General features: G+C 48.7%; 2 protein-coding genes across 6 annotated transcripts; both read right to left on the reverse strand.

Annotated features, from left to right (window-relative positions):
* Positions 1 to 61: 61 nt before the first annotated feature.
* ARPC1B (actin related protein 2/3 complex subunit 1B) lies at positions 62 to 7539 on the reverse strand. Of its 4 annotated transcripts, none has more exons than XM_080383911.1 (10): positions 7383 to 7539; positions 4603 to 4682; positions 3744 to 3848; positions 2952 to 3174; positions 2505 to 2612; positions 1972 to 2178; positions 1646 to 1721; positions 1361 to 1557; positions 818 to 908; positions 62 to 361 (listed from the first exon to the last, which is right to left on the reverse strand). In XM_080383911.1, exons 2-10 carry the CDS (start codon positions 4664 to 4666, stop codon positions 323 to 325), a joined length of 1110 nt encoding a protein of 369 aa, XP_080240037.1. In that variant the 5' UTR covers positions 4667 to 4682; positions 7383 to 7539; the 3' UTR covers positions 62 to 322. The 4 variants fall into 4 exon arrangements, with proteins under 4 accessions (XP_080240037.1, XP_080240038.1, XP_080240040.1 ...); XM_080383912.1 differs by having other exon boundaries at positions 4603 to 4676; positions 7383 to 7538; XM_080383914.1 differs by lacking the exon at positions 7383 to 7539 and adding an exon at positions 5350 to 5485 and having other exon boundaries at positions 4603 to 4676.
* A 4298-nt stretch (positions 7540 to 11837) lies between these two features.
* ARPC1A (actin related protein 2/3 complex subunit 1A) lies at positions 11838 to 27567 on the reverse strand. Of its 2 annotated transcripts, none has more exons than XM_080383903.1 (10): positions 27417 to 27567; positions 24060 to 24141; positions 23378 to 23482; positions 20881 to 21103; positions 19060 to 19167; positions 15460 to 15672; positions 14306 to 14381; positions 13915 to 14108; positions 13107 to 13197; positions 11838 to 12221 (listed from the first exon to the last, which is right to left on the reverse strand). In XM_080383903.1, the coding sequence occupies exons 2-10, from the start codon at positions 24121 to 24123 to the stop codon at positions 12183 to 12185; spliced, it is 1113 nt and encodes a 370-aa protein (XP_080240029.1). In that variant the 5' UTR covers positions 24124 to 24141; positions 27417 to 27567; the 3' UTR covers positions 11838 to 12182. The 2 variants fall into 2 exon arrangements, with proteins under 2 accessions (XP_080240029.1, XP_080240030.1); XM_080383904.1 differs by having other exon boundaries at positions 24060 to 24164; positions 27417 to 27552.
* Positions 27568 to 27673: the final 106 nt, after the last annotated feature.

A 27673-nucleotide genomic window follows, 5' to 3' on the forward strand; every position in this document is an offset into this window, starting at 1 on the left:
GATGTGCTCTAGCCACATGCATGTTCACATTCAGCTTGTTTAAGAAAAAAATATCATTGGATTTATACAGGAAATTCCTTACTTTATTTTTTATTTCTTTCAAGCGATGTATGACCAGCATCAGGTAGGATGGTAACAAAAATAGTAAAAAAGAAAATCATTTTTCTCTTGTCTGAGAGCAGCCGCCGGGGCTGGCTGGCAGCCGGCGACGCGTGCCGGTGGCATCGTGGCCAGCTCGCGGGGCGCGGGGGCTCGCGGGGCAAAGCAGGCAGGCGCGGCAGGAGCAGGCTGGCAGCCGGGATGCCCTTCCCGGATGGCTCCTTCATTTGATCTTGAGATCCTTCAGTGCCGACTCCAGGCTCTAAAATGGGAACGGGAGGTTGTTCATCAGCTTTTTGCTTTCCAAGGTGACCGGAGGTGGCTGGGGAGCTGAAAGGGGGGACACAGCTGGGGGCGAAGCTGTCCCCTGCGGTGCCAACCCATCCCTATGGGGAGGGGATCCCAACTTCTGCTGGTTTTGGCTCATTTTTCAAGCCATGTGGGCAAAGCTGAAGCCAGGAGAGGGTGCTGGATCCCTGTGCCAAGGCTGGTGTCAACCCCCACCTCTGACTGAGCTGTGAAAGCGCCACCCAGGGCAGTCCCCCACCCAGCCCTGGGCTAAAGGAGATCCCACCCAGGACTGTGGGACCCACCACCACCACAGCAAAGAACTGCCTAGCAGCAGGATGAGGGGTTCCAATTAGAGCTGTGGCTAATGAGGGTTTGTTGCTGGCTGCTCCCAGTCTGGGGGGACCATGACATTTTCGGGACGCCTCACCTTGACATCCCAGATGCTCATGCCGCCGTCCATCCCAGTGGTGCAGAACTGTGAGCAGTTGGCCTTCCCGCCGGTCAGCACTGAGATCTGGCTGCAGGGCACAAAGAGGCAGCAGGGAGTCAGCCCCGGCTCCCTGCCGAGCCCTCAGGGCTGGTAGCCGGTGGGTGGGAGTGGGGCTGGACCCCTTCATCTCCACCCCCACCCCCCCACCCCACCCACCCCCACCCCCCCACCCCCCGCCATGTGTAGGGTTTCCCCAGGGAAGCCCTGGGGCTGTCCCAGCTCCCAGGGCTGGACCCCTTTATCTGCCCCACCTACATGCAGGGATGGCCTGGGGATACCCAGGGATGCTCGGGGATACCCTGGGATGCTCCAGGGTGCAGGGATGGTCTGGGGATACCCAGGGATGCTCCAGGGCAGTCACAGCTCCCAGGCTGGGCAGCAACACAGCCAGAGGATGCTTGGGGACCAAGACACCCAAGCAGCCCCACAGCTGACCCAGCCAAGCCTGCCCTTGCACCCACTCGTCCCCCCAGCAGGCACCTGATGCTGTTCTTGTGCAGGGTGTCCAGCATGGCGTTGGCAGTGTCCGAACTCGCTTTCTTGTCCAAGTTCTGGAAGCGCTCGCGGGCAGTAAGGCCACGCTGGGAGCTCTGCTTGGGGACGTCCAGCTTCCCCCCGAAGGTCAGCGTGCCCTGGCTCTCCTCGTAGGTGAACAACATCGGGTAGCAGTCGTGGCCCTGGGGAACCAGTGATGCCCTGCTCAGCACCCTCCTGCTGACTCCCAGCACGGCGCCCACCCTGCCTGCACCCCCTGCCCCGACTCACCGCAGCCACCAGGCTGTTTTCAGTGATGAAGGTGACGGCCAGGAGGGGCAAGGTCTCGGTGCACAGGGAGGCGACGCTACAAGGACAGGTAGGGCAGGGCATTAGCAGGGAGCTGAGCTTCAGCCTCTGCACCGAGACCAGCACAGCTCCTAACACAGGTGGAAGCCACAAGGCTACAAGGAGAGACGCTGCCTCCTCCATCCACATCTGCTTGGTCTGACCCAACCCAGATGTCTCCATCACCAGGATGGTTTTGGGGACAACCACCTGCCCGGCACCCACGGTACAGCCGCCCCGAGCCCCCTCCTCGCCCCAGCCCTGCTTACGCCATCTTCTTGCTGGCATCAGCGAGGCAGAGGGTGCTGTCGTGGCTCACCCAGGCGACGCGGGTGCCGCTGGCCGAGAAGCAGATGCTGTGCACCCACCCGCAGCTGCTGCTCGACTCGAACATCAGCTCCCCGAAAGGCATCTTGGAGCCCCACAGCGTGGGGCTGGGCCGCTCCTCCACCTCCTTGATGTAGGCTGAGAAGATCCTGGGGAGGGAGAGAGCCTTGCCACACGTCCCCGGACACTGGAGCTGCCTCCATCCCTGCCCCCTTGCATGACTCAGTTTCCCTGTCAGAGCCTGTGGGGTGCCCCAGTGGGATGGTCCCCAGGACACCCCCCAGCCCTCCCTGCATCTCCCCTGTGCCCCATCCCTGGCTCCCAGCAGCACCTGGAGGGGTGAAGCCCCATGGGCGACCAGGGTACTGGGCTGCCCCACACACCTCTGTGCAGCACCAGAGTGAGACCCCAACCCACCCTTGGGGGGTCCACCCACCTCAGGCCCCACCAGTTGCCCACCCTCCTTGCTCCTCACCGGCACTTGAAATCGCAGGAGCCGGCAGCCAGGAGGACGTTGTTGGGGTGCCAGTCCAGGCTGAGGACCGTTGAGCGGATGGGCTTCTTGATGTGCTTGCAAACCCACCTGCATGGAGAGTGGTTGGCATCAGCGGGGGAGCATCACCACCCCAGAACCCACCCCCCCAACTTTCGTGGAGGCTGGCTGAGGGTGGTCGGGGCCCCCAAGCACCCCAGGGAGCTGCCCTGGGCCACCACCCTGCAGTAACAGCTTGGGCACAGGAAGTACCCCCATCTCCTCATCTGCCTCTGCGTCCTCCTCCAGTTCCTTTGCCTCCCCCATCTCCTTCTGTCTCGCCTCCATCCATCCATCCTTCCCATCCATCCCATCCATCCATGCCCCCTCTATTTCTCCCTCCTCCATCTCTCCCAGAACAGAGCCCCTGAGGCCACGGCAGACCCTCACCAGTCATTTTCCTGCTCAAAGTAGCAGATGGAGATGAGCCGGGAGCCGCTGCCCACAGCAAACTTATTCTCCTTGGGGGACCACTTGACACAGCGGGCGGCCCGGTTGATCCGCAGGATGACCAGGGTGGGTTTCCAGACATTGCCCTTCAGGGTCCAGACGTAGGCATTGCGGTCGGTCCCACATGTCACCAGCCGGTTGCTCTCGGGGGCCCAGTCAATGCCTGGAGGGTGGGGGATTGAGGAGGACCCAGGGAGCCATGGGGATGGGGACGGGTCACTTGGGGCTGGAGGCTATCTGAAGGCAGAGCTGTTCTGGGTGGTCTCTGCTCCAGAGTCTCTCTGCCTTATTCCCACATCCACCCCAAATCATCCCACCCCATCCCTTGCCAGTCCTCCCACCACAAAGCATTCCATCACAACCCAGCCCACCCCATCTCTCCCCTCCATCCACCCCATCCCACCTCATCCTTTCCCGTCCCATCCCTCTGACCCCATTCCAATCCAACCCATCTCACTCTATCTATCCATATATATCCCTTCCCATCTATCCATCCACCCCATCCATCTCATCCCACATCATCCCTCCCCATCTCATCCATCCCACCCACAAGGTGCTTTCTGATGTGCTCAATCAGGGCCAGGAGGTGCAGACACCACCTGCTCCCCCTCCTCTACCTGCTGCACAACCACCATCCAGAACCTGCTGGTGCCACCAAGTGGGGCCAGACAGGCTCTGCGGCACGGCCACCCCCCATCCATGTCCCTGTCCCCTCTGCCAGCTGGAACTCACCTGTCACCTGTCCGTTGTGCTCCTTCAGCTCATGGACCTTGCTCCACTTGGCCCCCTGCTTGCAGTAGATGTGGACCTCGTGGTTGTTGGGGCAGAGGGCGATCTCTGCGGGGCAAGAGCAGCCGGGGCAAAGCCCCCCCCTCCCTCATGGGCTCTGCCAGGGGGGGAACGGGGCCAGCCAGCATCAACCTGCCCCTTCCTGTGCTCCAGGCTCAGTGGGGCATGGGGGGACCCCACTGAGCCCCATCTGCATGATGCGGTCCCACCAAGCCCCCCACCCCAGCCCTGTGCTGCCCTGAAGCTGCCCCTGCTCCTGCAAACTGCGCTTATGGGGAGGGGAGAACCTCCCCCAGGACCCCACAGCCCAGCGTCCTCCCTTCCCCAGCAAGTGGTCCCGTGGGGCTGGTGGGATGGGATGGGATGAGACAGGACAGGATGGGATGAGATGGGATGGGATAGCTGTGGACGCTCAGCCCCATCCTGCCCCGCCTGCCCGGCACAGCAGCCGCAGGAGAGAAAGCCCTTTTTGTTCTCTCCCACATCCCCTGTGCTGTGGCCGGGAAATGCCATCGGCTGTGAATCACCAGGCTCTGCTCTCCTCTGCTCTCCGGCTTCATCCATCCCTCCCCACGCTGGCTCTGACCATTGCGATGCCGGGGCCGGCTGTGCTGGCACCCACCATGCCAGCCCTGCCCCAGCAGGACCAGGGGGATGGGGGCCACATGCTGTCCCAGCCCCCAAATCTGTCTGTGCTTCCCTAAACTCAGCCCTGAGCCCGCTCTGCCCCATTGCACGGACAAGAGCTGGTGCTTCAGGCCGCCCCCGAGGGTTCGGGATGGGGTGCCCCAGCCGTACTTACGGGTCCGGTCCTTGTTCCAGGCGTGGCAGCTGATGGGCTCCAGCAGGAAGCTGTGGTAGGCCATGGCTCACGGGCTGGGGCTGGGGCGAGACCCCCGCAGCCGTCAGGAGATGCTGCTCCGCTCACAGGGACAAGCCCCCAGCGGGACCCCCAGCTCACAGCCCCTCTGAAAATTCCCTCCCACCAGCATCAGCCCCGCACTACAGCCCCCATCCCAGCTCTGCCAGGGAAGGGGCTTCCCCAGGATTTCCAAACTCAGGAGACCGCCCAAGCTCGGGGGGCTGAGGGTCCGGGTGGAGCTAGAGATGCTGCCCCATGGCCAGGACCTCACGCCAAGTGGCCTGTGGCTGGGTGCCAGCTGGGTGTCCATGGCCAAGCACCCTATAGCTGGGTGCCACATGGGTGTCCCGTAACCAGATGGGAAGCAGGGACTTCTTCCAGTGACTTCCAAACCATGCCATCACCCTGCCCTGGCTGGCTGGAGCCTGGGGGGCTGGCCAGGTGCATGGGGACCCTGGTGCCAGCACTGCCAGCCCCACATCCACCCTGAGGGTCCCACCATCTCCTCCGACCAGCCCCACAGGGCCAGGTCTGCTTACTCCTTCCCTGCCTTTCACTTAGGAAGAGCCAAAGCCCTGCAGAGGCATCTCCATCCCATCCCGTCCCGTCCCATGTGTGCCCAGCCCCACGAGCTGGTGACTAATCCCTTCCCCTGGCTGAGCTCCCACCGCCTCCGCCAGCACCCACCGACAGCTCCGGAGTCACGGCACGGAGCAGCTTTCCACGGGTCCCCTCCGGGTACCGGGGGTCGGGAAGGGCTCAGAGCAGCGGTGCAGCCCCTCGGCCACCCAGGCAAGGTAACGGCACAGGCAGAGGGAAACACCTCGCCGGGGCGTGAGGGAGGGGGATTACTCACAGCTCACTTCTCAGCTATTTTGGGAACTTGCTGAATGCTGCCCGTTTTCTTTGGCAGCTAGAAACGGTACAGGGGACGGAAAAGAGTCCCTCCTAGCAAACCTTTGCCCTGGGCTGGTGAAAAGAAAATCTGTGCGGCTCCATCACCTGCCTGTTACATGTGGCGAGATCCCAGCACCGATGCACAGCTCGACCCCTGCTGCCCCACACCCCACGGCCAAGTCCCCTGCAGCACCCACCCCCACAGGCCAAGGACGCGGCTGCCCAAGCCCAGCCCCACCGACCTGCCCCACAGCATCCAGGGGTCACCTGCAGGAGGGGACAAAGCTGCCACCCCCACGTGCCTCTGCCCCAAGCCCTGCGGCCGGAGCAGCACCACGAGTGCCGGATAAAACCATCGGCAAGCGGGGATGCTGCTGGCGGCGTTGCAAAAGATCAGGAGCAGAAAAGTGTGTGAAACAGGGACGGGGCTGGAATGGCCCCGGGAGGAGGGATGGGAGGCCGGGTGTGCCGCCACACTTTCCGGCTTCAATGCTTCAACGCTGGCTAGGGAAAAAGCAATGTTTTTTGGTTTTTTTTTTCTTGGCTCATTTGGTTGCTCAGAGGCTTGGACCCTCCTCCGGGGGGGGGTCTTGCTGTTCACCCATGCAATGCCAGCACCCGGAGGGATGGGCTCAGCCACTTGTCCCCCAGCCCCCCGATAAGCAGCCAGGGCTGCTCACCCGGTTGATCCCCCACCGCTCCCTGCAGTCGTTTGTGTTTCGGTTCCCCAGCAGCCAGTTTACAGCCAGTTCCCTGCTGATGGCCGATGGGCTGAGCCCGGTCCTGCGCAGGGGGAGCCATGGGGTGACCCACAGGGAGCCTGGCAGCCCCTTCCCCAGCAGGGAAGAGCATCAGAGGGGCCGTGGTTATCCCCCCACTCAACATGGAGGCTCCCGAGGGAGGAACACTGGTATTTTCAGAAGGCCAGACAGGGCGGGATTGGGACCTGATGAAGCTCCGTTATCTCCCCAGCCAGCCCTGAGCATTCGGAAACATCCTCGGAGGAGATAACCAAACCTTGGCAGGAGCCGAGCGCTGGGGGCTCCTCCCAGCCTGGGGAGGAAACCGGCACCAGGGCTGCTGCTGCTGCTGCTGCTGTATTTTGGGTTTTGCTGAGCCCGCCGGGCTGGCAGGAGGTGGGTTTGCACCCACCCGTGCGAACAGTCACAGTGACGGTCCTGCTGGGAACCACAGGACCCCACAGCGTTGTCCCCGGCCACCATGGTGGTCTGGTCCTCCTGCACCACCGACCCCCCGGGAGCCCCTGTGCTCCCCACAGCAAGCCCTTGTACTCCTGCCAGCAAGGTTGAGGACATCCATCCTCGGGCCCCAAGCGTTGGTGTGGGGTGCCCCAGGAGCCAGCCTGGCCCTGGGGGGACACCACTGTCCCAGGGCAGATGGAGGGCAGCTCTGACCCTCTTCCTCACGCTGGGCAAAGCAGGAGGCAGCTGATGCCCGCGGGGAACAGATTGCAGGCAGCTCTGGCTCTGCCGGCACCTACCCCTGCAGGACCCCCGCCAGGGGACCTTTTCCCACACCCCACAGCTGCCAGGCCTCTGGCAAGAGAATAAAACTCAAACTTTCTGCCAAAGCGGGGGGGGGGGGGGGGGGGGGGGGGGGGGGGGGCGGGAGGAGGAGGGGGGAGGAAGAAAAAAAAAAGCCCAAAACACAGCAACAGCGAAACTCATGATCAGCGAGGTGCTGCCTGCACCCCTTGGACTGCAGAGCAGCTCTGACCGGGGGTCCCACTGCCCCTTGAGCAGGGTGCAAGCACCAGGAGGGGTGATGGCCACAGCCCCCACGGGACAGCCCCAGCTCCTTACCTTGGGCAGCACAGGCAGGGCAGGCAGCGCAGGCAGGGCTAGTTCATGGACTCTGGGCAGTCGACACGAACCGCAGCCCGGAGCGAGCGGTGGGAGCTGCTGGCCGCCCCGCCGAGGCAGCCTGACTTCCCTTTTCCTCTCCGAGAAATGCAACCACTTCCTTACGTGGGCGTTGGGGGAGCGCGAAGCAGCTCGGCGGCCGCCCTGCCCTGCCTGCCTGCGAGCCAGGCCTCTCCGCCATCGACATCGCCGCACGTGGAGGGGCTGCCGGCCCGGGATGCTCCCGGCAGCCCCCGCTGCTCGGTGGGATGCGGGCAACTCGTGCCGGGTGCACCAGGGAAGGATGCGGCTGGGAGAGCAGAGGGGATGGATCCCCGTCCTCTCTCTCTGGCAGTGGGATGTTTGCTCACCCCACACTCCCCCGGTCCCTGATGCTTTCTGGGGAGACGGATGGTGCGGGGAGGCCCTGCCGGTGCTGGCCCGCAGCAGGCTATAGCTGTGGTCGAAGTCCACCCGGGGTGAGACGTGAGTCAGCATCAGCCCCCGCAGCCGGGGAGATCCACAGCTCAGCAGGACCCCGCAGCGCCTGGACCTGGCCGGCCCGAGCAGCAGCTGCTGCTGGTTCCTGCATCCCACTGAGCCCAGCGGGAGTGGAGCTCTGCTCGCCCCAACACACCATGTGTGCACCCCTCTATTTTTTTCCCCTCCTGCTTCAGAGCAACTAATTTTTATCCCATTCCCAGCTGGGCAAGGTAACTGCAGGAGCTCAGCTCCTGCTGGAAGTGCTGGGAAGGAGAGATAGGCTGCAGCGTCTCGCTCCCCTGCTGCAAGCCAGGAGCGGGACAGCAGCGCACTGGGGTCCCTTACACATGGGGGCAGGGCCCCAGCGAGGCTCCCCAGCTGCACGATGGGGATACAACCACCTCATACCTGTTGAGCTGCAGAATTAATCCCCCGGTGAGGGGTCAGCTCTCGATCAAGGCTCTGCAGGGTGGCACTGAGCCAGCAGGTCCTCAAGTCCTTCAGCCGTGCTTCCCTTCAGACGTGTTGCCAGGACCCCAGCAGACACACGTGGAGATGCCCTGATGTCCCCGGAGGGTGGTGGGTCCCTGAGCTCTGGTCAGGAGTGAATCCCCACGGTGGAAGAAGCTCTCAGGAGCAGGGAGATGCCCCATCCCCCAGCAGCAGTTTGCCCATTGCAGTGCCCAGCCTCCTCCCAACATTGCTGCTGCCCCAAAGACAGCAAAAGGGACTCGGCTCCCACACCAGCTCCCACACAGCTGGAAGACAGGGCTTTCTGAAGTTTTTCCTGCTAGCCACACTTTTCTCTACTCCTGCTTTGGCTACAAACTGCTCTACCGCTGCTCTTCACCGGGAGGGTTCAGGTTTTCCAGGTATCTGACCGTTGCCTCCGGCACCAGCCCTGCACCAAGGCCAGCAGCACTCATCCGTGCGGGATGTGAGAACGCAGCACAGACCATCCTTCTGCTCATCCCTTCATGTCAGATCCCGTCCAGGCGGGGATGTGGATGAACGGTGGGTCACTTTAACCTCTGCAGTCTCAATCAGGATATGTCGTTAAGAGAAGGCAGAGGGGAGCGTCGCCCCCCGCGCCGCCTGCTATCGCATCTCCTCGTCGCCTCTGATCTTGCTGCTGCTCCTGCTGCAGCTCCTCTCTGAGCCTGTGCTGACGAGTACAGTGAGCTGTCTCTGCCGGGGGCACACCGGTTCCGAACACTGCCTGGGTTTCCCCTGGGCTCGACAGCCCACAGGGGAATAAGCCAGTGCTGTGGAGGCCAGGGACAAAGGCTCAGCCCTGCGGGGTCTCTCCCCAAATCCAGCTCACCGTTTGGCTAAATTCTTTGCCTCCTTTTGCCTCCATTTGATTAAGCAGAAAGCCCCCCCGCATCCCCGGCAGCACGCCTTGTAGCACTCGGGTCCTCCGCAGAAAGGCCGCCGAGGAACTACCCGCTGCACAGATGCCGGGTGCACCAGAACATTTTTTTCCTGGGGTTTTCTTCGGTGGTGGGACAGAGGGGAATGAAAAGCAGCAGCAATTCTGCAGCTTCTTTTCATTTACAGGCTGGTGAGTTTTTCAGGCAGGCTCCAGCAAACAGTCCCCGGCACCCCTGCCTGCATAGAGCCCCATTTCTTCCCCCACCAGTCTGTTAACTGGTGTGTCACGTCAGGTGCACACAGCCAGCCTGTAATTCAGACTGCAACCACGAGCCTTCTCGCGACGATGGCTCCCAGAGGCACTGCTCACGCGAGCACACACAAACACGTGCTAAGCAGCCCGGTGCCGCGGTTAGCTGAACAGGCTGGTGAATCCTCACCCACGCTGGGCACAAAGGGCAGTGCTGGAGCTGGGGGAGGCAACCAAGGGAACAGTAGAGGCCAAACGCCCACCTGCTTCGGCCACGGCTCTTGGATGCTGGAGGTGGGACGGCAGCAGAACGCCCTCCCAGAGCGGAGCGACAGCCTGCGAATCCAGAAAGCTGGACCCCCCACCATCAGCTGATGCACGACTCCCTGCCCCAGCATGTGGGGCAGTTTTAAGCTGAATTATGCCCCAAGTGATGGGTTTGATATACCCCTTGCTCAGTCCTTTTCTATTTATTATAAATATTTCCAATCCATTTTTTTATCTCAGACTTCCAGCATACATATTGCTTTCAGAGAGTAACCTACAGCAGTCTCATCAGGCCTCGGTTTGTTGGCTTTTTGGAGCAAACAAGCTCATTTTACCCTCTCCAGCTCTTTCACACAGAAAAAAAACGAACAAGGCATAAACATTTAGAGATCTATTTTCTCCACTCTCTCATTAGATGTTTTTTTCGATTCTTTTGTGTTGCTTGTACCATATATTTTAGAATCTTCTTTTTTAAAACACTTTTGGAAATAAACCATCACACTTTCAAAAAGTGACTTCAGAAACAAAATCATTCCTGTTTGTGAGATATAAGCAACTAATAGTACACAGGGAGATGGACAAAGCCAAACCCGTGTTCCTCTGTCCATCTGTCAAGGCTGGCAGGGTCACCTTGGATCCCTGTGACCCTTTAACTCTGTTAGCACTGTATCCTACCCGATACACCCAACCCCACCACAAGTCATCACACACATCAGGTCACCAGACTGCAAGGCGAGTAGAGGTTAAACAGTCATTATTTTGTGTTTAGAAGGGAGAGAAAATTACAAAGCCACACTTGACTGCCAGGGGAGGAAGATGGGAGACACAAGAAAATCTGAAGGAACTGGAAAAACAGTCACTTCTTTGCACGCAACCAAGACTGCACCTGAAAACGATCCAGCTCTGTGAGGGACACAGTTCACTCGCAGACGAACAGCAGTTGTCAGCTTTACAGAATCGACTCCAACCGTTAACCTCGCACTGCCAGGCCCACCACTAAACCATGCCCCTAAGTGCCACATTTACACATCTGCTGCGAGCTTATCTTTCACCCTTCCTTTTCAATCGCTCAGAGCTGAGAAATGAGCGGTGTATGAAGCAACTCTGGTTCCAGAGGAAGTGGTAAATTTAGTCACTGGGGTTTTTTTAAGACACTTCTGCATTTTCAACAGAAATGACAAAGTCTTAAACCTTGTAAAGCAATGCTGTGAGCCAGATAATCCCCTCCAGAGCACAGCCTGCCTCCAGCCTCAAGGCAGCAATACAGCTAAGAGTAACTAGACCATGTGAATAAAGTAAGTTACGTGCAAATGCCTCCGTGAGCTACCGAGGCTCAGAACTGAACTTCAAAAGGTACAGTCACATAGAGGCAGAGGATCTGCACAGAAGCCAGACCATGCCGATACCTCTGAGACGTGTGCTTCGCTTCTCCACCAGTCATTATGAATACAGTAAGTTACCAGCTGAGCACTCGGCTCTAACACGACATGCAGGCCTGTGTAGCTTCAAGGACTTACAAAGTGATTTGCTTTTATTCATCCTCCTAAGATCTGGCTCAGCAGATTTTTGCCCCACTTTCCACATGCAGCCTTCCACCCTGTATCCTAGGCACTGCACTGTGAGAAGTCTTTGTACAAACCCTGGAAGTTAACCACAAATAATTCTGGTCATTTGCCTTTAGAAAATCATGACCCATTAAATGGACAATAATAAAAAAAAAAGACATTCAGGTTAATTTGTTCTTATTACTGGATTAAATGCTAGGCAGACAGAATTGAGCAGTAGGACAAAATCACTCATCCTCCAAAATCATCACCTCAAGGGAACAATTCCCCTGAAAGAAACTCAGCTGCATCTTCACATCCAGATCATCAGAACTCCACGCCTTCATCTGTCAACTTTAAGAAACTTCCAGTTAAGATGAACTTTTCCTGGTTTAAGGCCATAAAATATCAGTGCAGGGTTTTCCCCGCTCTCTCTCTGAGTTAATTCCCTTAATATCCCTTTTTTCATAACTGCTAATGAGTATCAAAACAAATAAACAGTTTTTCTTTTTTTTATTATTATTATTTCTAGCAGACAATTTACATAAAATTCCCCTTTTAAGTTAGTGATTCATAACTTCCTGCAATAAACTACTTAAGGAGCAGCTTTGGTAAAGAATGGAATGAAACAACCAACCGAAAAAAATAAAAAAAAGGAACAATCACAGCTGATTTTGAAACCAACACAATTCACCAAATTTAGATTCAAAAGAAAATCTGCCAAGCTGTAATTTCTCAGTGTTTCCAAATACTCCACCTTCCTCCTCCCTTTTCGGGTTTGTGCAGATGTGGGAGCTGCGTTCTGTCAAGCAGTTTGTCCTGCTAGATCACGGAAATCCATCTTTACATGATTCGTAGACCTTGAATAGAGGACTCTAAGGTCTTGAAAGAGAGAAAAATCTTAATCACCATCTGCTACAGTATCCCGTGTTAAATGATTCAGTGTAAATGCTGATGCTAAGAAAACCAAGCAAAAACCCTGAATGCTTGAGATCATATTCAAGAGTCAGAGACCACTATAGTCATTCATTTCAAACTCACGTGTATACAGACCAATGATTCCACCCGCTCACCCTGAAACTGCATTGAGGCAGTTGATAAGTCACCTCAATTTATTATTTGGCTCCTGTTCCCACCAGAGCTTTCTGGCATTAGACAGTACAGGGAAACTGTTCTTTTCCTAAAAGGAAGCGTGCAGCGCTCTGCAGCCTGGTGGGAGGGGGCAGCAGAGACCTCTGCAAGCCAGCCATCAGCAAAGCAAGCACTTGCATTATTAAATCCTTTGAGGGTTTTCGATACAGTGCTTACTGTATTTTGTAACTGTTTGAAGTAACTGCTTACTATTTGATAAGTTAATTTAAAAAGGGCAGGACCACGCTGGGCTGACAGACAGTGAGCAGAATCCAAAGGGATGGAAGCAAGAAGAGGCAGCAGGCCGTGTCATAGCAATGATCGTTCCAGCCCCATTGTGGCTGAGGTAGAGGTCGCAGAAGGAAAGAATTAGTGGGATTCCTACAGGGACATTAAGCAATTCCATTAAAAAATTAAGTCTGGATTAGCACCATCTGCTAACCAACGTATATCTGCATTTACGCTGCATCCTGGATCCGTCTTCCTTATGGAGTTCACTAATGGCCTTGAATATTCCAGTCTGGATTCTTACTGCTAATAAAACTTGCATTAGGGCTGAGCCACAGAAGCTGATGCTAGAGATCAAAAAACCCCACCATCCACCTAGTTCACATAAACATGGGAGTAAAAGCGTACCTTGAAATCCCAGATGGTCATTGCTCCATCAATGCCGGTGGTACAGAATTTACGACAATCTCGTTTGTCTATCTCATAAATAGACACTTGGCTGAAAACAGAGAGTGATAGCTGTAACACAGACACCCATCCCAGAGAGCCAAAAAGCTGGCAAATTTGGGTTGAATTCAACTCCTACTCTCTCAAAGGGAGACACGAGTATACCAGAGCTTATGCCAGATTTTTGGTACAATGCTTCAGAAAAACAAGCAAAGAAAAAGGATGCTGAAAGCTCTTCTATCGTTTGGTGGCTGCAGCCTAAACATTTTCCTTGAACAAAGACAAATCACCTCAGGAATGTCAGCATCCTCTGGGCTCACATACTTTTTAAAATGCAAGGATATTTTACTCAACTAACTCGAATCAATCCTTTTGATGAATAAATACACATGTAAATAACATCTGAAATAGGAAGCTGGTATGTGGATTCCTGTTTCAGGTGAATTTTGCTGACTAGACTTTGCACAGTGTTACCAGCTTCCTCTGAACTACCTACATACTTGATAAGATAAACTCTGTTGAATTTACAGAGCACATTAAACATGAGCAATCAGCAGTAGCATGCATGCCATGTTAGTGATTAACTTTACCAGCTTCCAAGTCCTAGAAACAGACAGCTGTTAGTGAAAGACTAAAATGAAAATGGGATACCAGCTAAACCCACGTGGTAGAGCAAATCTGAGCTCTCACAGGTTTGCAGTACATCCTGGGAAAGCAAAGGGATGTGGAGAGCGTTCCTTCCCCTCGTACTGGCAGCCAAGACACTCACGTTATACTGTTTTGGTGCAGTGTCTCCAGGGTAGTGTTACGATCTTCTGTAGTGGCTCTTTTATCCATATTCCGGAAACGTTCCATAGCAGAAATATTGCGCTGGATGCTCTGTTTTGGAATGTCTAGTTTGGAAACGAAAGTCAGCAAGCCACGGTCATCACAGTTAAAAAGCATTGGGCAGCAGTCATGGCCCTGCAACCAAACACCATGAAAGCATGTCAGGAAATACAACCACCGTAATCACCATTTAGTTTTTCTGCTACTGTTAACTGCAGAAAGGTAAAGACTGACACTATGGAAAAGCTTGATTACTAACTTCATAACGTATGGTATTTCCGCCTCTCCAGAACACTACAACACTCTACAAGGAGAAAATAATAGACACTTACAGCTGCCACCACACTGTTCTCGGAGACAAACGACACACTCAGGAGTGGGAGGAACTCTGTTTTCAGCTGCGAAACCCTAAACACAAGAACATTTGTCAGAGGACTTCATTGAAACCTCTAATCTTTGGCTCCAGCAAAAAATAGAGACCATTCCCACACAAGGATTATTGGAGAGTAAGTCAGTGTAACTCAGTTGTCCTGAGGTGACACCAGAAGGCTGTAACTTATAATAAAAAGTTTTAACCTAATAAAAGTCTCCTGGAAGATCTATAACAAACATGAAGTATTCCGGGTGAAAGGCTGAAGTTATCTAGTATTTTATGTAAACAGTGGCAAGAATTTTAAAAGAATATTCCCCAAAAAGGTTCAAATTGACGAAGCTATTAATTTCATTTGCATATAAAACACGCTTGAAGTTTTCAGGAGGGAAAAAGCCTGTATGTTAAATTAAATCAATTTTTGTGATTTAACAAATGAGAAAAGAATTCTAGAACACTTTATACTTAATGATATCCCCAGCCTAGTACTTGTACAACCATAATTCAAACTGAAGCACAGCAACACCTGGATGCTCCACCAGAAATCTGCTACCAAAACATATGGGAATTTGTTCCTTCTTAGTTAGAAAGCCATGGACACTGAAAAGTTATGCAGATTAAGATGAGGAGCACAAGGAGGAATTGTTAATAAAATATTTTGTTGCAATGGCAGCAGTGGTGTCTTAAGGATATTGCTTGGAATTAGTGTTTCATGAAATGAACAACTTACTTTACAGATCCTGGTTGGGGATAGGATCTGGGTAGTTATGAAGCAAGCATGTTTCTGGATTCTCTTGAATCCATCTACAAGGACCCAATCACTAGAGTGGAACGTTGTTTTTTTTCCCCAAATGCTCCCCGCACCCCCCAAAGGAGATTCACTATACCCTCACTGAAGAATTCTTAGAATTCTTCTAACAAATTTAGATTATATAATCTAAAATTCTAAGAATCCACCTTATTTATATAGGCCTTAAAGAGACTCCTGGAATCTACAGTATAATTGTGAAAACTGGAAAGTTTCAGTCTCAAGCCTTGTTGTGGCAAGCACAATATTCCACATGCTGCTTCCTTCTATGTCAAACAAAAAATAACCAAGAGAAAGAGCATACTTACATCATATTTTTCGAGGCATCAGCAACTGACACAGTACTATCATGACTGACCCAGGCTAGGCGGTTACCGCTGGCAGAAAAACTGACACTATGCACCCATCCGCCACTTCCAGCACCCCCAAATTCTGACATCAGCTGCCCAAAAGGCATTTTGGAGCCCCATGGTGTACTGGCTGGTTTTTCATCCACTTCCTTAATGTAAGCAGAAAACACCCTGCAAATAAAAGATTTCAGCATGAACAAAGACAGAAAAAAACTCCTGGGAGCTTCATATATATTTCACATTGGAAGCAAACATGCATTTGGTTCTACTGAAATGAAATACTATGCTATCTCTAAAAAACAAGCCACTACTGGCTGGGAAGCTTCAGTGTACAGAGAGAAAGCAATAGTATAAAGGGTGTAATGCATGCAGGTTTCTCACAAATGCCATTCTTGTATCACTCTCCTTTTTTTCCAGAAGATGGCACAAAAAACATACATTGTCGTTGCATTTACCACTGTGCTAAGATTTCCCTTTCACCCTTTTGTGGTGCTAATAACTGAAAGTCAATTCTTCAGTTACAGAAAAAAAAACACAAATTGCACTGTATATAATTAGAAGCTAATACAAACACCTACAAAATTACCCACTTTTCAAGAACATTCACTTTTTAGCAGGATTTCAAAGAAAGAAATCTGATGTTCAAATGCCAGCAAAGGGGCTCTGAACTACCTTATTCTGGCCCGTTACTGAAAGAATGCCTTGAAAACCTGAAATACCACAATGTTTTTATAGTTTTTTTCCCAGCACTACAATTTTCAAGATATGTTTAAATAGAAAGCCTCCCCCTTTCATCAAATTCCTTCTGCATGATTCAGACATGCCACAATATGGTGTTCTTGACTGTTACCATGGAAGTTACTGGGACGTCATAAACATAAGATTAGGATCCATTGAACAGGAGGAGCAAGTGAACTGTGCCGCACTACTACCAGAGAAACATTTCAGTATAAACGAAAAACCATAATCAAATATTCATGGCTGCAGTCAAACACAAAAAGGAATTATTTTATAGTGAGACTAAGGAAACGTTGCTCCCCTCCTCCCTGTTTTTTAAATCTTTTACATGTGTGGGGTATGCACTTCAAAAGTACCTATATTCAGCTTATTCAAATAAAGCTGATCATTTGGAACAAGAAGGGTTTAACTGCAGCTATATTAGGTACAGATTTTCAGAGAATTAAGTATGAATTTATATTCAGCTTGATCAGTTTAAATATAATCTAATGATAATCCTTCAACAAACTTAATTTTATAGAGACATCTAAAAGGACGGTTCTCTTAATGTATGGAAATAGGACAAGAAGTTTAAAGCAACAGCCTTTGACACAAGGCAGAAAAATCATTCCCAAGTAGTGAAAGACCTTGAAGATAACTGTTAGTTAAAAAAAAAAAAAAAAAAAAAAGAGTATTTTCCCTTACTAAAAAGTCTCCCTCTTTTAAAACCAAACTCATCTCAGCTTGAAGGGCCTAGCCTTCAAAGAACATTGGGAAATGACTTTCATTTCCAGGGCAACATTGTTCCAGCAAGAATATAAAATTCACACCTATGTGGTGCTGTTAGCTATATATATATTTCTAAAGACAAAGGTAAGAGAGCTAATCTAGGCCAGCCACCAAAAAAACTCTGCTGAATACCTATCAACTTGGAGCCTCTTCTGCCCTTCATTCTTTTTCCAAAATGTCTCCCACTTAGCTGCTTATTAGTTGGAAGTGGCTCTGGCAGATCCATTTCATAATTTTCTTCAGAACCACCTATCAGAACAGATGCATACTTCAGGCCCAGGTACCTTTATTATCTTTAATATGTAACTGAACATGCCCTACAACTGGAATTCTAGAGATCTGTATTCATTGTTTACCAAAAAGAGTATTCTTTCATGGTTTTGGGGAAGAAACAGAAACATAAACCCAGTACCGATCTCCACTACTTTTCCTTTCTTTAATGTTTATATATACAGATATCTATGATAAAAGCAGTAAAATTATTAAATTATTCATCCTAAAGAACAATGTTAAGGAAGAGTAGTAAGTTTTCCAAACATTTTAAACCAAGATCTGGTGAGGTTTTTTTCAAAATATACCCCATTTTCAGAGAAATAGCATGCAGGACAGAAGGAGTTTTCTGATGGGATACAAAAGATGAAGCAAGTCTTCTAGAGAACGCTGCTAGGAAATTGACTGAACCAGACCTTGACTTTCTTTCAAAAAAACAAAAAAAAAAATCACATTGAACAGAAAAGTATGCAAATATGACTTCTCAACCAAAACAGGAAAGAGGAGGTACATCAGGGATGCAATGTACATAACAAGCACTGAACAAAGGCTGGAGACAAAAGAGCTCAAGTCCAAAGTAACAAGACAGCTAGATCTATGTGTCAGCTGACCTCATGTCAGAGTCCTGAGATGCTTTATAAACACACATGAAAAAAATTCACATGTGAAAAGCAGCTGTTTCTGAAAGATGAATGAGTATGTTTTACATCGCATTTTTTGTGAAAGGAGGTGAACATGTATAGCTTATCTAATTAAAATTGGACATAAGGCCTTAAAGGTAGACAATTTTCCTCCTCTTCCCAGCTTCCATTTAGCATCTCTCCTTACATAAAAACGGTATCAAAGGGTAAAATTTAGATGCATGGGATTCATTCTGAAATAAGAAATGTAATAGTCAGTCCCCCCTCCCCCCTCCCACACCTTCTCAGTCATTTTTAGTACACACTTTGAAACTTAAAGAATTGCTCTATTACATAAAGAATTTAAGAAAAGAAGCTTTCATTATTATTTAAGGTACCAGTGATTAAGTAAAATATGGATTAAAGTCAACCTCTCTGCAGACAGCTCCCCATGGAGACTTCATCGCAGTGACCCCAATCACTCCGCACAGAGCAATGTGCCGGACCTATTCCTCATGGTGTAATTTCACAATCAGTTTGAAAGACTACACCATCCATCTCACATGCCAATCTGTTTTTACAAGCCTTTTTTTTTTAATGCTTTTCAAAAATGGGTTTTGTTGCATTGAGTTTCAGCTAGATCAGTTCCTTGACAGTGCTTACCACAGGGCTGCAAGAACATTAAGGATAGCACAGGCAAAGGGGAGAGAACAAGTGACTCAGGGAAGAAAAAGATGAGATACCACCTTTGGAAGTGCCAAGTTACTCTGCATTTTGAAACTACACCATTAGGATACTGCTTTTTAAACTCTAACCAGCAGCACTGCTGTTCTACAAGACAGAACCCGCTAGTCTAATTTCAGCCTAACAACTAGATCTCAGCACTCAGTGCATGCATACTAGTACTGCTTCTGTGTACTGCCAGTAAAGAAACCCATCAGTTCACTAAATTCAGGTGTGCCCTCAACAGACACGTTAGTAGTTCAAAGCCTGCATACAGTAGTGCCAAAGTTTCTCAGGCAGGGTATTTTATTTTTGTAACAACAGTGTACAATGAGCCATCTTCTATTCTAATGGCAAATGCATGACCAACATGTTCATGCTACTGATTAACTTGAACCAGTAATCCAGACTGATTTACAGATGTTTTATTTTCTCTCACCTGCACTTGAAGTCACAGGATCCTGCAGCCAGCAAAACGTTGTTTGGGTGCCAGTCCAGGCTAAGGACAGTGGAACGAATGGGTTTTTTAATGTGTTTGCTCACCCACCTAAATTAAAAGAGATAACATTTATATGAAAATACTTTACTGCACTCCCACAAATGCATGAAGCACTCTACAAAAAGATCATCCCTTGCCAATGACTAAACGCATCAGTTTTGCGAAACACATTATGTCAAATCTTTCATATTCTCTTGTACAGCCCATGAACTTCATATGGTTATCTTAATTATAAATTTAAATACTGTGAATGAAGTCATGTTAAATATACATCTCTTCACCTGAGTCCTATTCCCTTCTAATTAATTTTTATAATGCATCAGATGGAACTCCTTAATGTCAATTTTGCACAGTAATTGCCTGGTCCTTTACACGCTATGAATAAGAGCTCAGCTTTGCCTGTGACTTAGCAATAGAGCTAAGAAGCACTGTGTTCTTAGATCACCAAGTACAAGCCCTCTCCAGCTCCTTCCCATGAGTTTTAGTTGTCTCTCTTGCCTATCAACTCTTCTACTATTTAATAATACAATAACCTTAAAAAGCAGCAAGTAAATTGGTGAACTTCCAATGATAGGACCAATGCATACATATCAGTTATTTGAAGTACAGCGAAAAGTGGTCCTGATGTTGAATGCATCAATATTAGCCTAAATACGTCTCTGCAGATTTAGGTTTTTTTACAATTTACATTACAATTTACAAAACAGTAATGACATCTGTTATTCGCTTGATTGCCTTTGGGATATCAGTGCTTTTTCTTTGAATTTACTTCCATGAGGCACAAACAGTTTTAAGGATCACATCAAATTACTGGTCTTCCACATATGAGGTTTTGATAATTCTGCAGACAAGTGAAGCAGGGAATATGTTAATAACTGAATACGTTGGAAAGCATAAAAGTCCAAAATAATCTTTAAAAATGTATTTTGCAGGTGTTATCACCAATTACCATCTCCATGTGGAAGAATGCACACGGAACAGCGGGCACAGACACCTGTGTTTTTATGCACGTTTATGCAACTCAAAGTAATAGATATTCAACATACTGACTGCACCTACAGATTATAGAGTAAATGGAGCTCCAACACGTACAGCTACAAATGTAGAGCCATTAAAGATCAGAAGCATTCAGTTTAGATGCCAAAGAGAAAAAACTTTAATGGTGGAAATATTTGTGACAGTCCTGTCCGAAATCTATAAACTGTAATAAAAATATATGACAGAATACAGAACCAGTAGATGACAAGCTTGAACATCTAATAGACCACCCTGGAGGTAAGTGACAGACATGAATTCTTTAATGACAAGAAATGGCCCAAGATAATATATAAGGAAGAAAGGCTCAAGGCAAGGTTTCTTCACTCATTCTGGAAGGAGGTGGGGGGTGGAAACATTTCTCTTTTTTTCAACCATACACTTGTGGTAAAGAAATTTTTACTCTGCAGAAATTCTTGGGACTTTTAGAAAAGCAACATTTCTGGCAGTCAGCCAGAACACATCCACACCAACACGTATAACATGAAAATACACTAAGTCAAAGGCCTTTAGATGCTACGCCAGAGTAAAGAAGTAAAAGAGGGAACCTTCTTCCCAAGATGTAAAAAGTCCACAAAAGAACTGATGAGGCCTATCCTTCTACGTTTCCTGAAGATTTTCAGAATTAGTAAAATAGTAACCTAGTTACCACCATTAAAGTCCAGGCTTTAGCTTTCCCGTGCAGATCTTAAAGGTATAAATGGAAATTAAATTCAAACAGCTCACCAGTCATTTTCAGATTCAAAGTAGCACACAGATATAAGTCGAGCACCACTTCCCACAGCAAATTTGTTCTCCAAGGGAGACCATTTCACAAAGGTGGCTGCACGATTAATCCTCAGGATCACAAGGGTTGGTTTCCACACACCATCTTTCTGACTCCAGACATAGGCATTACGGTCTGCACCGCAAGTTACAATGCGATCGCTTTTGGGAGCCCAGTCAATACCTGCAATTTAAAAGTTCACATTAATAAACTTTTCCCTTTATACTGTTTGCTTTACAGTAAGCCGAAATCTCACAACCTTCCACTGGAGAGACAGTTATCAATGTTATGTTAGTATTCCCCCTCTTCCCTCATTCTCCAGGAACCACTTTAAACTTTTAGGGTCATCTGTTTCTCCCTCTAGCTTTCAGCAAAACTGCAGATCCTGAATTTCTAGATTCCACACAGAATTTGGCTGCTAAGGAAGCCTGCTCTGATGGCTGGCCCACAGGTGGAGCTCTGCAGACTGGCTAAGGCCTGTCTGCCTGCACCCTTCAAATCACCGATTCCTGCAAGAGACCCATTTCAACAGCTGAAACCCAGCAACTCTGAAACTACGCGCAAACCTCTAACAGTTGTCCACCTGCTGCCAGACTGAAGTCATGATCTAAATGTTTAGATAGCAGGGTTTTTTTGGGTTAGATGTCATCAATCTTTATGTACTGAAACAGTCTACTTTTTTCCATGCCTATATAAGCTGTGCCATGAGAAAGTAACATTTGCCAAGCAAAAATAACAAACACAAAGAATAAAACGAAGCCTTTGATAAGCCTTCCATTGCTTCTTTCCCCTCCTATGCAACAAAGGATGTTCTCAACTGGTAAGTCTTATGGCAACATTATTTTTCACCTTTTCTTTAACATCCTTCTTTGAGAGGCAGAGTGCAATCCTGAACTCTCCTGCCACAAAGTTGTATTTCAATGGTTTTCCATAACTGCGTTCAGTACCAAAAACATTCCTTAAGCACACAAACTGAAAAAAGGATAAAAAATATGGAAAAAAATTGTACTATTTTTACCATATTATTCATACACGGTCTACCTTGAAACTGACTTATGCTTAAAAAGTTCAATTTCGAAGAGATCGGTAATCTGAAACTATAGTTACATAAGTCAATCCAGCACTGCTTCTGAAAGGGGGACCACCTTGCCTCCCTTCATTTCTCTTGCCCACCACCTTCCTCGCACCAGCACTGGTGGTGTTCTCACCCATGGCAAGTTCAGCTTTTTAGCTCAGCAGAAAACTAAGCCAGCAATAAGAGCGAATAATGCTCTTCCTGTAAGTAAACAAAAGCAGCTCACCACAAACCTCTGACTCAGGACACAGAAGGCAAGACAAGGGATCTTGTCCCTTGTGATCAGAAGCCAGAGTGGCAGCAGTTGAATCACTCTCATCAGAGACAACAAGCGGTTTGATCAGTTTACCTCCTGTGTCTAACCACAGTTTAGGTCTCTTCTTTACCCCAACCACAGCATTTGGTATTGCAAAGGTATATGCCATGAAGGAAAGCAGGAACAGCTCTTTTCCCAAGTCATGAATATTTGGCTTCTAACACTAACAGGTATAAGTAAAATGCAGAGAAATGTCTTTGGGGAAGAGCATGTCATTTGTAAATTTAGCCCAAGTGACTCTTGATAAAAAAGCACGTACAGTTGTGCTCTCTGACAGCAAGAATCAGATAAATTGAATAAAGTTCCTGCAAAACACTGTTGGGCAGATTCTTCTGCCCATTAGTGATCTGGGAACAGAATAAAGGATATTGCTGGTCTGGGCAAGTGCTTGTATTAATTACCTTCATTTCCTCAGAGAATACAGTCCTTATAAAAATATCACCATGAAAAAAACCCAGTAATATAAAAGACTACCACAGGACAATCACATTTTTAAAGTAACACCTTGTGACTCATCATGGCAGCTCTTCTTACATTTTCATTGTGGATCAACAGATACTCTGGGCCTGCAGTAAAATGTGCTCACTGATGGTCTGTCATAAGTCCAGGACTGACCACTTCAAGTCTTTATACAGTCCCTAAAAAAGGATATTTATTGCTGTCGGAAACCACAAACGAACACAACAGTTGTATACTTGATGGATTTAATACTAGCACTTGAAAGATAGCAGCATGTATCACCAGGAGAGTCTGTGACACAACAGATGACCTCAGCAGACTGAAAATTTTATTCTCGTCATGTCATTATAGATGAAAAATAAGCAACAGATAAGAAAGAAAGGTTCAGTTACTCTACTAAAATGTCTAGAAATTAAACAGGACTTTTCTTCCTAACATTCATGGCATGCAGTCCAGAAAAATGCTGCAAAGCTCTCCTTAAGTGGGAATGCCAACCTATAAAAAGATCTACTTACTCAACACTTGCAGATTTCCTGCTCACATTCCTGACTGGGGAAAACAGAGGGCTGGCAAACTTAACGTCTGGCACAGCACAATCTCCTCTTACCTGTAATGTGTCCATTGTGTTCCTTTAGCTCATGAGCCTTTACCCACTGGTTCCCGCTCTTCTTGTAGATGTGGACTTCATGATTATTAGGGCTAATGGCAATCTCTTGAAGAGGAAATAAAACAATCCAATAGTACAGAAGGCTTTTTAATACCAAATGCTTTACTTGGAAAGACTTTCCAATCTAAACCCTATGTTCTCAAATTTCACAGCATTACATGGGTTTTGTAAACAAAGGGCCAACATCCCTGGATATTCTCAAATAATTAGTCATGAGTATATTGCATAGAAAGACAATGCACGTGGAACCTAACAGACCACATTTTAGTAGAAAACTAGGCTATTAAAAGAAAGGGCTGGTTTGAGTTATGGAAATAGAGGGTCAAAGAGGGTAAGAGCTATTCCCAGGAGGTCCCAGGAGTTCAGACCAAGAGGCAAAGCTTTCTGGAACACTAGTAAGACTAGATTTGCTTATATGTCAGAGTTCCAGTCATGGGTTTAGAAAAATTCAGATTTAGAAGACGTGCTTTTTTAATCATAAGTGGAACATTTAATGTGCAGCACTACATATTTGACCATACCTTCCCTAAACGTCATCCACAAAATAACAAGATCACAAACTGACACCAAAGAGAAATAGCTATTGAAAAAAATTAAAAAATAAAACTAACATATTACTTACGAGTACGGTCTCTGTTCCATGCATGGCAGGTGATTGGCTCTAGTAAAAACTGATGTAGAGACATTCCGAGTTAAAGATATTCCTATGTTGTAAAAATTGAAAAAGCTGAAAGATGTAGAATTGGACAACAAAACACTTCAAAATTAGATAGTTATTAAGAGAAAAATCAGCCTTCAACAATCGACTTAGGTTGTTTCAGTCCAGTGTTACAATTTACTTACAGAAGATCACAGGTTACCCAGTAAATACGTTAAGGCCACTAAAGAGATACCTTTGCCATATGCCCCGGTATCTTCAGTAGGCTGATGAATCTGAACTGTCCTGCTTACTGTAGCTAACTGTAGTTGCCCTAAAAGCTGTATACGCTTGCTTCTTGATATATCCTCACAGAGGAGACAGCAGATTCTTAGGAAATCTAACAAACCTATTAATTTTACTATGGAAGTAGAATACTTCTAGGGACACAGCTCGGTGAATTGATTCAAAATCCTGATGTGTATCAAGGCTCACAGGCAGCACTATAATGAAATCTTTTTCTTCTTTTTCAGGAGGTTAAATTGGTGTGTCCAGAACATTGATATGCAACTGCGGTCTGCTGATGTATTATTTGATAAAGTCATTTATATGTATCCTAGCAAAAAGATTATAAAGGTTAGTAATTAACTCATTACTAATTTCTTCAAATTAATTCTAGCACTGAACTGTTTTATAGTTAGGCTTTTGCCCCCATGAAATTCAAACACTAAAAGAACAAGCTGAATCATTTTAGTTTGTATGTATTTTAATGTTTTTAAAAAAGCTAGATACCTAGCTTTAGATTACAACTGCTACAAGAGACAGTGCTGAACGCCTACAATTGGAGGTGTACCGACCCACAAATATGAAGTTGTTTAAAACATTACAATGTATTCTGTGGCCTGTATGAACCAAGGGCAGCATAAATAGATAGAAGATAACATCATAAAAACTCGAGGTCACCTGTAATAATTAAAATGTGCATAGTTCAATACATACAACTTGGATTTGTCAATTCCTTCCATATATTCCACTAACTTTCACAGCAATTTATCCTTGGCTGATGGATCAAAGTCTTTTTACCCCCACATATACATCTAAAAAGAAGTATCTCTGTGATGTCATTCCAAGACATCCACACCCATCACGGCCTGAAATTACAACATACCCAAGTATGGCCATGTTAGCAGAGGGTGGAGGCTTCAGGACAAGGTAGGAACTTGGAAGCAAACAGGAAATGAATGGCAGTCCAACAGAAACTCAGGAGTGAATGAAAGATGAGCACATTCTTACAGAGCTTAGCAATTACTACCATACCACTAGTTTAACAAATACGCTGAAAGTGCTGAATCTTGAAGAGATGACACAGTACTTCGTCAATGCAAATAATTGGAGAGATTTTTTCTTTTCTTCTTTTTTTTTTTCTAAGAAACAATGCACTGCTACTTTAAAGAAATACAACTTATGGTTACATTTCAAATGTACTTAAAATAAAACTTCTAACTATATGAGTTAACTTTAAGTCCTGTTCATAATTTTAACCAGCATGATCTTCATGGTTCTAATAAACATATTCTACCAATCAAACGAAGTTATTATATATATGTCCTAAGCAAAATATTTTTTATTACTGTGAAAATGTTGACATAATCAGAGTTACCTTTGATAGCCATGATTTGAGATCCCATGTGTTAATATAAGCAAAACACAACTGCAAATTGCTTTTTCCACGATCTTGCTATAGTACATGCCAACATTCAGTAGCAGTACATTTCCATATACAGGAAAAGTTGAAGAGCTGTTCTACCAACAAGGAATGCTCACTCTTTTCTACTCTTTCTGAAATAAAATGTAAAAATATCCAATCTCCCCTCCCCAAGGAACGCAGCTATTTTGAAACACTTTCTAATACAACCCTGGTATTTTCTTCACAGATTGGCACATATCGTTTACATGTAGTTAATGTTTTATATGTAACTTCTAGTTCAGAGATTTTTACTAACCTCCATGCTGTTCCCAAGGACAGCCTAGACAAGCAATATGATCCATTCCTTCCCATTGACTGAGTTTCTCGAGCACTGTAACTTGTCGCAAGTGACTGTTTTCCATTTTGTTTTGGTAACAAACTCATTGAAAACAATAGCGATGATAGCCTCAAAAAGCACCAATGTTTCTGTCATCTGATAGTTGCAGTGCTATTTTCTTTGGGAAAATAAATCTTAATGAAGTCTTCCAGTTATATTTATTCCTTACTGATACATAGACAAAATCAAACACCCATTTCACTAAAGAAAATGCAACTGGCTCTATGATTCTTGCTATAATTCATATGTAGTAAACTCCGCAAGGCCTTGCTGTCAGCCAGCCTCAGAATGTCACCCAGGGAAGACACTGTTATTATAAATTTGTAAGTCAAGTAATTAACATGGCTATCGCTGATCTTTTTTTGCAAATGCAAACTAACTGTCCTTCAGTTTTGATATTTTTTTTTTAAAAAAAGGAGGAAAATAAAGAAATCTTGCATCCCTGCACAGCAGGAATTCTTTTAGTATGTAGACTGAAAAGATCACGGTTGGGAAGTACAGGACTCAGCTGCTGTCATCTCTCAATGGGGTGAGAAACATGTGGTGTGAGCCCATCCCTGGACGGGCAGCTAGCAAGGATGGAGACTCAGAAGTGGAGACAGCATGCGTGAGAGAGAGAGAGAGAGAGAGAGAGAGAGAGAGAACAGGATCTTTTGAATCCTCGCCTATTTTCAGAGCACCTACATCACTTTCAAACAACCGGCAGAGAAGTGGCTATAATTAAGGACTGCCTCCTACTGCTGTCATTCCCTCCCCAGTCACTCCACACAGCTTTCCCGGGAGGCTGACTGCTCACAGCAGGGCTGCCGGCCCCGGGCTCCGCGGGCACCGCCGACCCCGGGCACCGCCGGCCCGGCACAGCCGCCCGCGGTGGGACCCCCGGCGGGCGCGGCCCGGCCCCGCACCGGTACCGTAGGTGCAGGGCGCTGCCGCGGAGGCCGCGGCGGGGCAGGGGCACGGCCCAGGCCACCCGGCAGCCCCCTCCCCGGTCCCATCCACCGGCCGTGCGGCTCCGGCCCCCGGGGCCGAGGGGGCCGGGGGTCCCCACCGCCTCACCCCCACAAGAGCGCCGCCCCCCCGCGCAACGGCAGGGCCGGGCACGCCCCCCCGCCCGGGCAGGCCGCAGTGGGCTGACTCCCCCCCGCCATCCCCTCCGCACCGGCGGGCCTGCAGGCGCCCCCGCCGCCCATCGCTCCCGGGGCGGGGGCAGACCGGCCCAGCGGCGCGGCGGACAGCCGCCCCCGGCGCGGGCACTCACCTGAGGCGGCGGGAGCGGAGCGGGACTCGCGGACTCTGGTCAGTCAACGCGACTCCGCTCCGGGCAGCGGGGGAGGGAGCGGCCGGCAGCGGAGGCCGAGGGGGGCCCGGCACTGACAAGGGAGCCAGGAAACGCGCCCTGCGCCTGCGCCGGGGGCGGGGGAGGCCGGGGCGCGCCGGGGAGCGGCTCTGCGCCTGCGCGGCGGGAGGGCGCCGGGGGCCGCGCGCCGTGCCCGCGCCTCACACAAAGGCGGCGGG

The sequence above is a fragment of the Falco punctatus genome (genome assembly GCF_963210335.1).
Source record: "Falco punctatus genome assembly, chromosome: 4".
NCBI lineage: Eukaryota > Metazoa > Chordata > Aves > Falconiformes > Falconidae > Falco > Falco punctatus.

Bases quoted from the DNA above. Each gene is read 5' to 3' on its own strand.
- ARPC1B (XM_080383911.1), bottom strand. From the start codon at position 4,666: ATGGCCTACCACAGCTTCCTGCTGGAGCCCATCAGCTGCCACGCCTGG. The intron at 2,613-2,951 runs GTGAGGGTCTGC...CTCTCCATGCAG, and splicing joins TTTGAGCAGGAAAATGACTG to GTGGGTTTGCAAGCACATCA. The intron at 1,558-1,645 runs GTGAGTCGGGGC...CTGGTTCCCCAG, and splicing joins AAAACAGCCTGGTGGCTGCG to GGCCACGACTGCTACCCGAT.
- ARPC1A (XM_080383903.1), bottom strand. From the start codon at position 24,123: ATGTCTCTACATCAGTTTTTACTAGAGCCAATCACCTGCCATGCATGG. The intron at 23,483-24,059 runs GTAAGTAATATG...TTCCTCTTCAAG, and splicing joins ATGGAACAGAGACCGTACTC to AGATTGCCATTAGCCCTAAT. The intron at 15,673-19,059 runs GTGAGAGAAAAT...TTTTATTTGCAG, and splicing joins TCCTGTGACTTCAAGTGCAG to GGTGTTTTCTGCTTACATTA.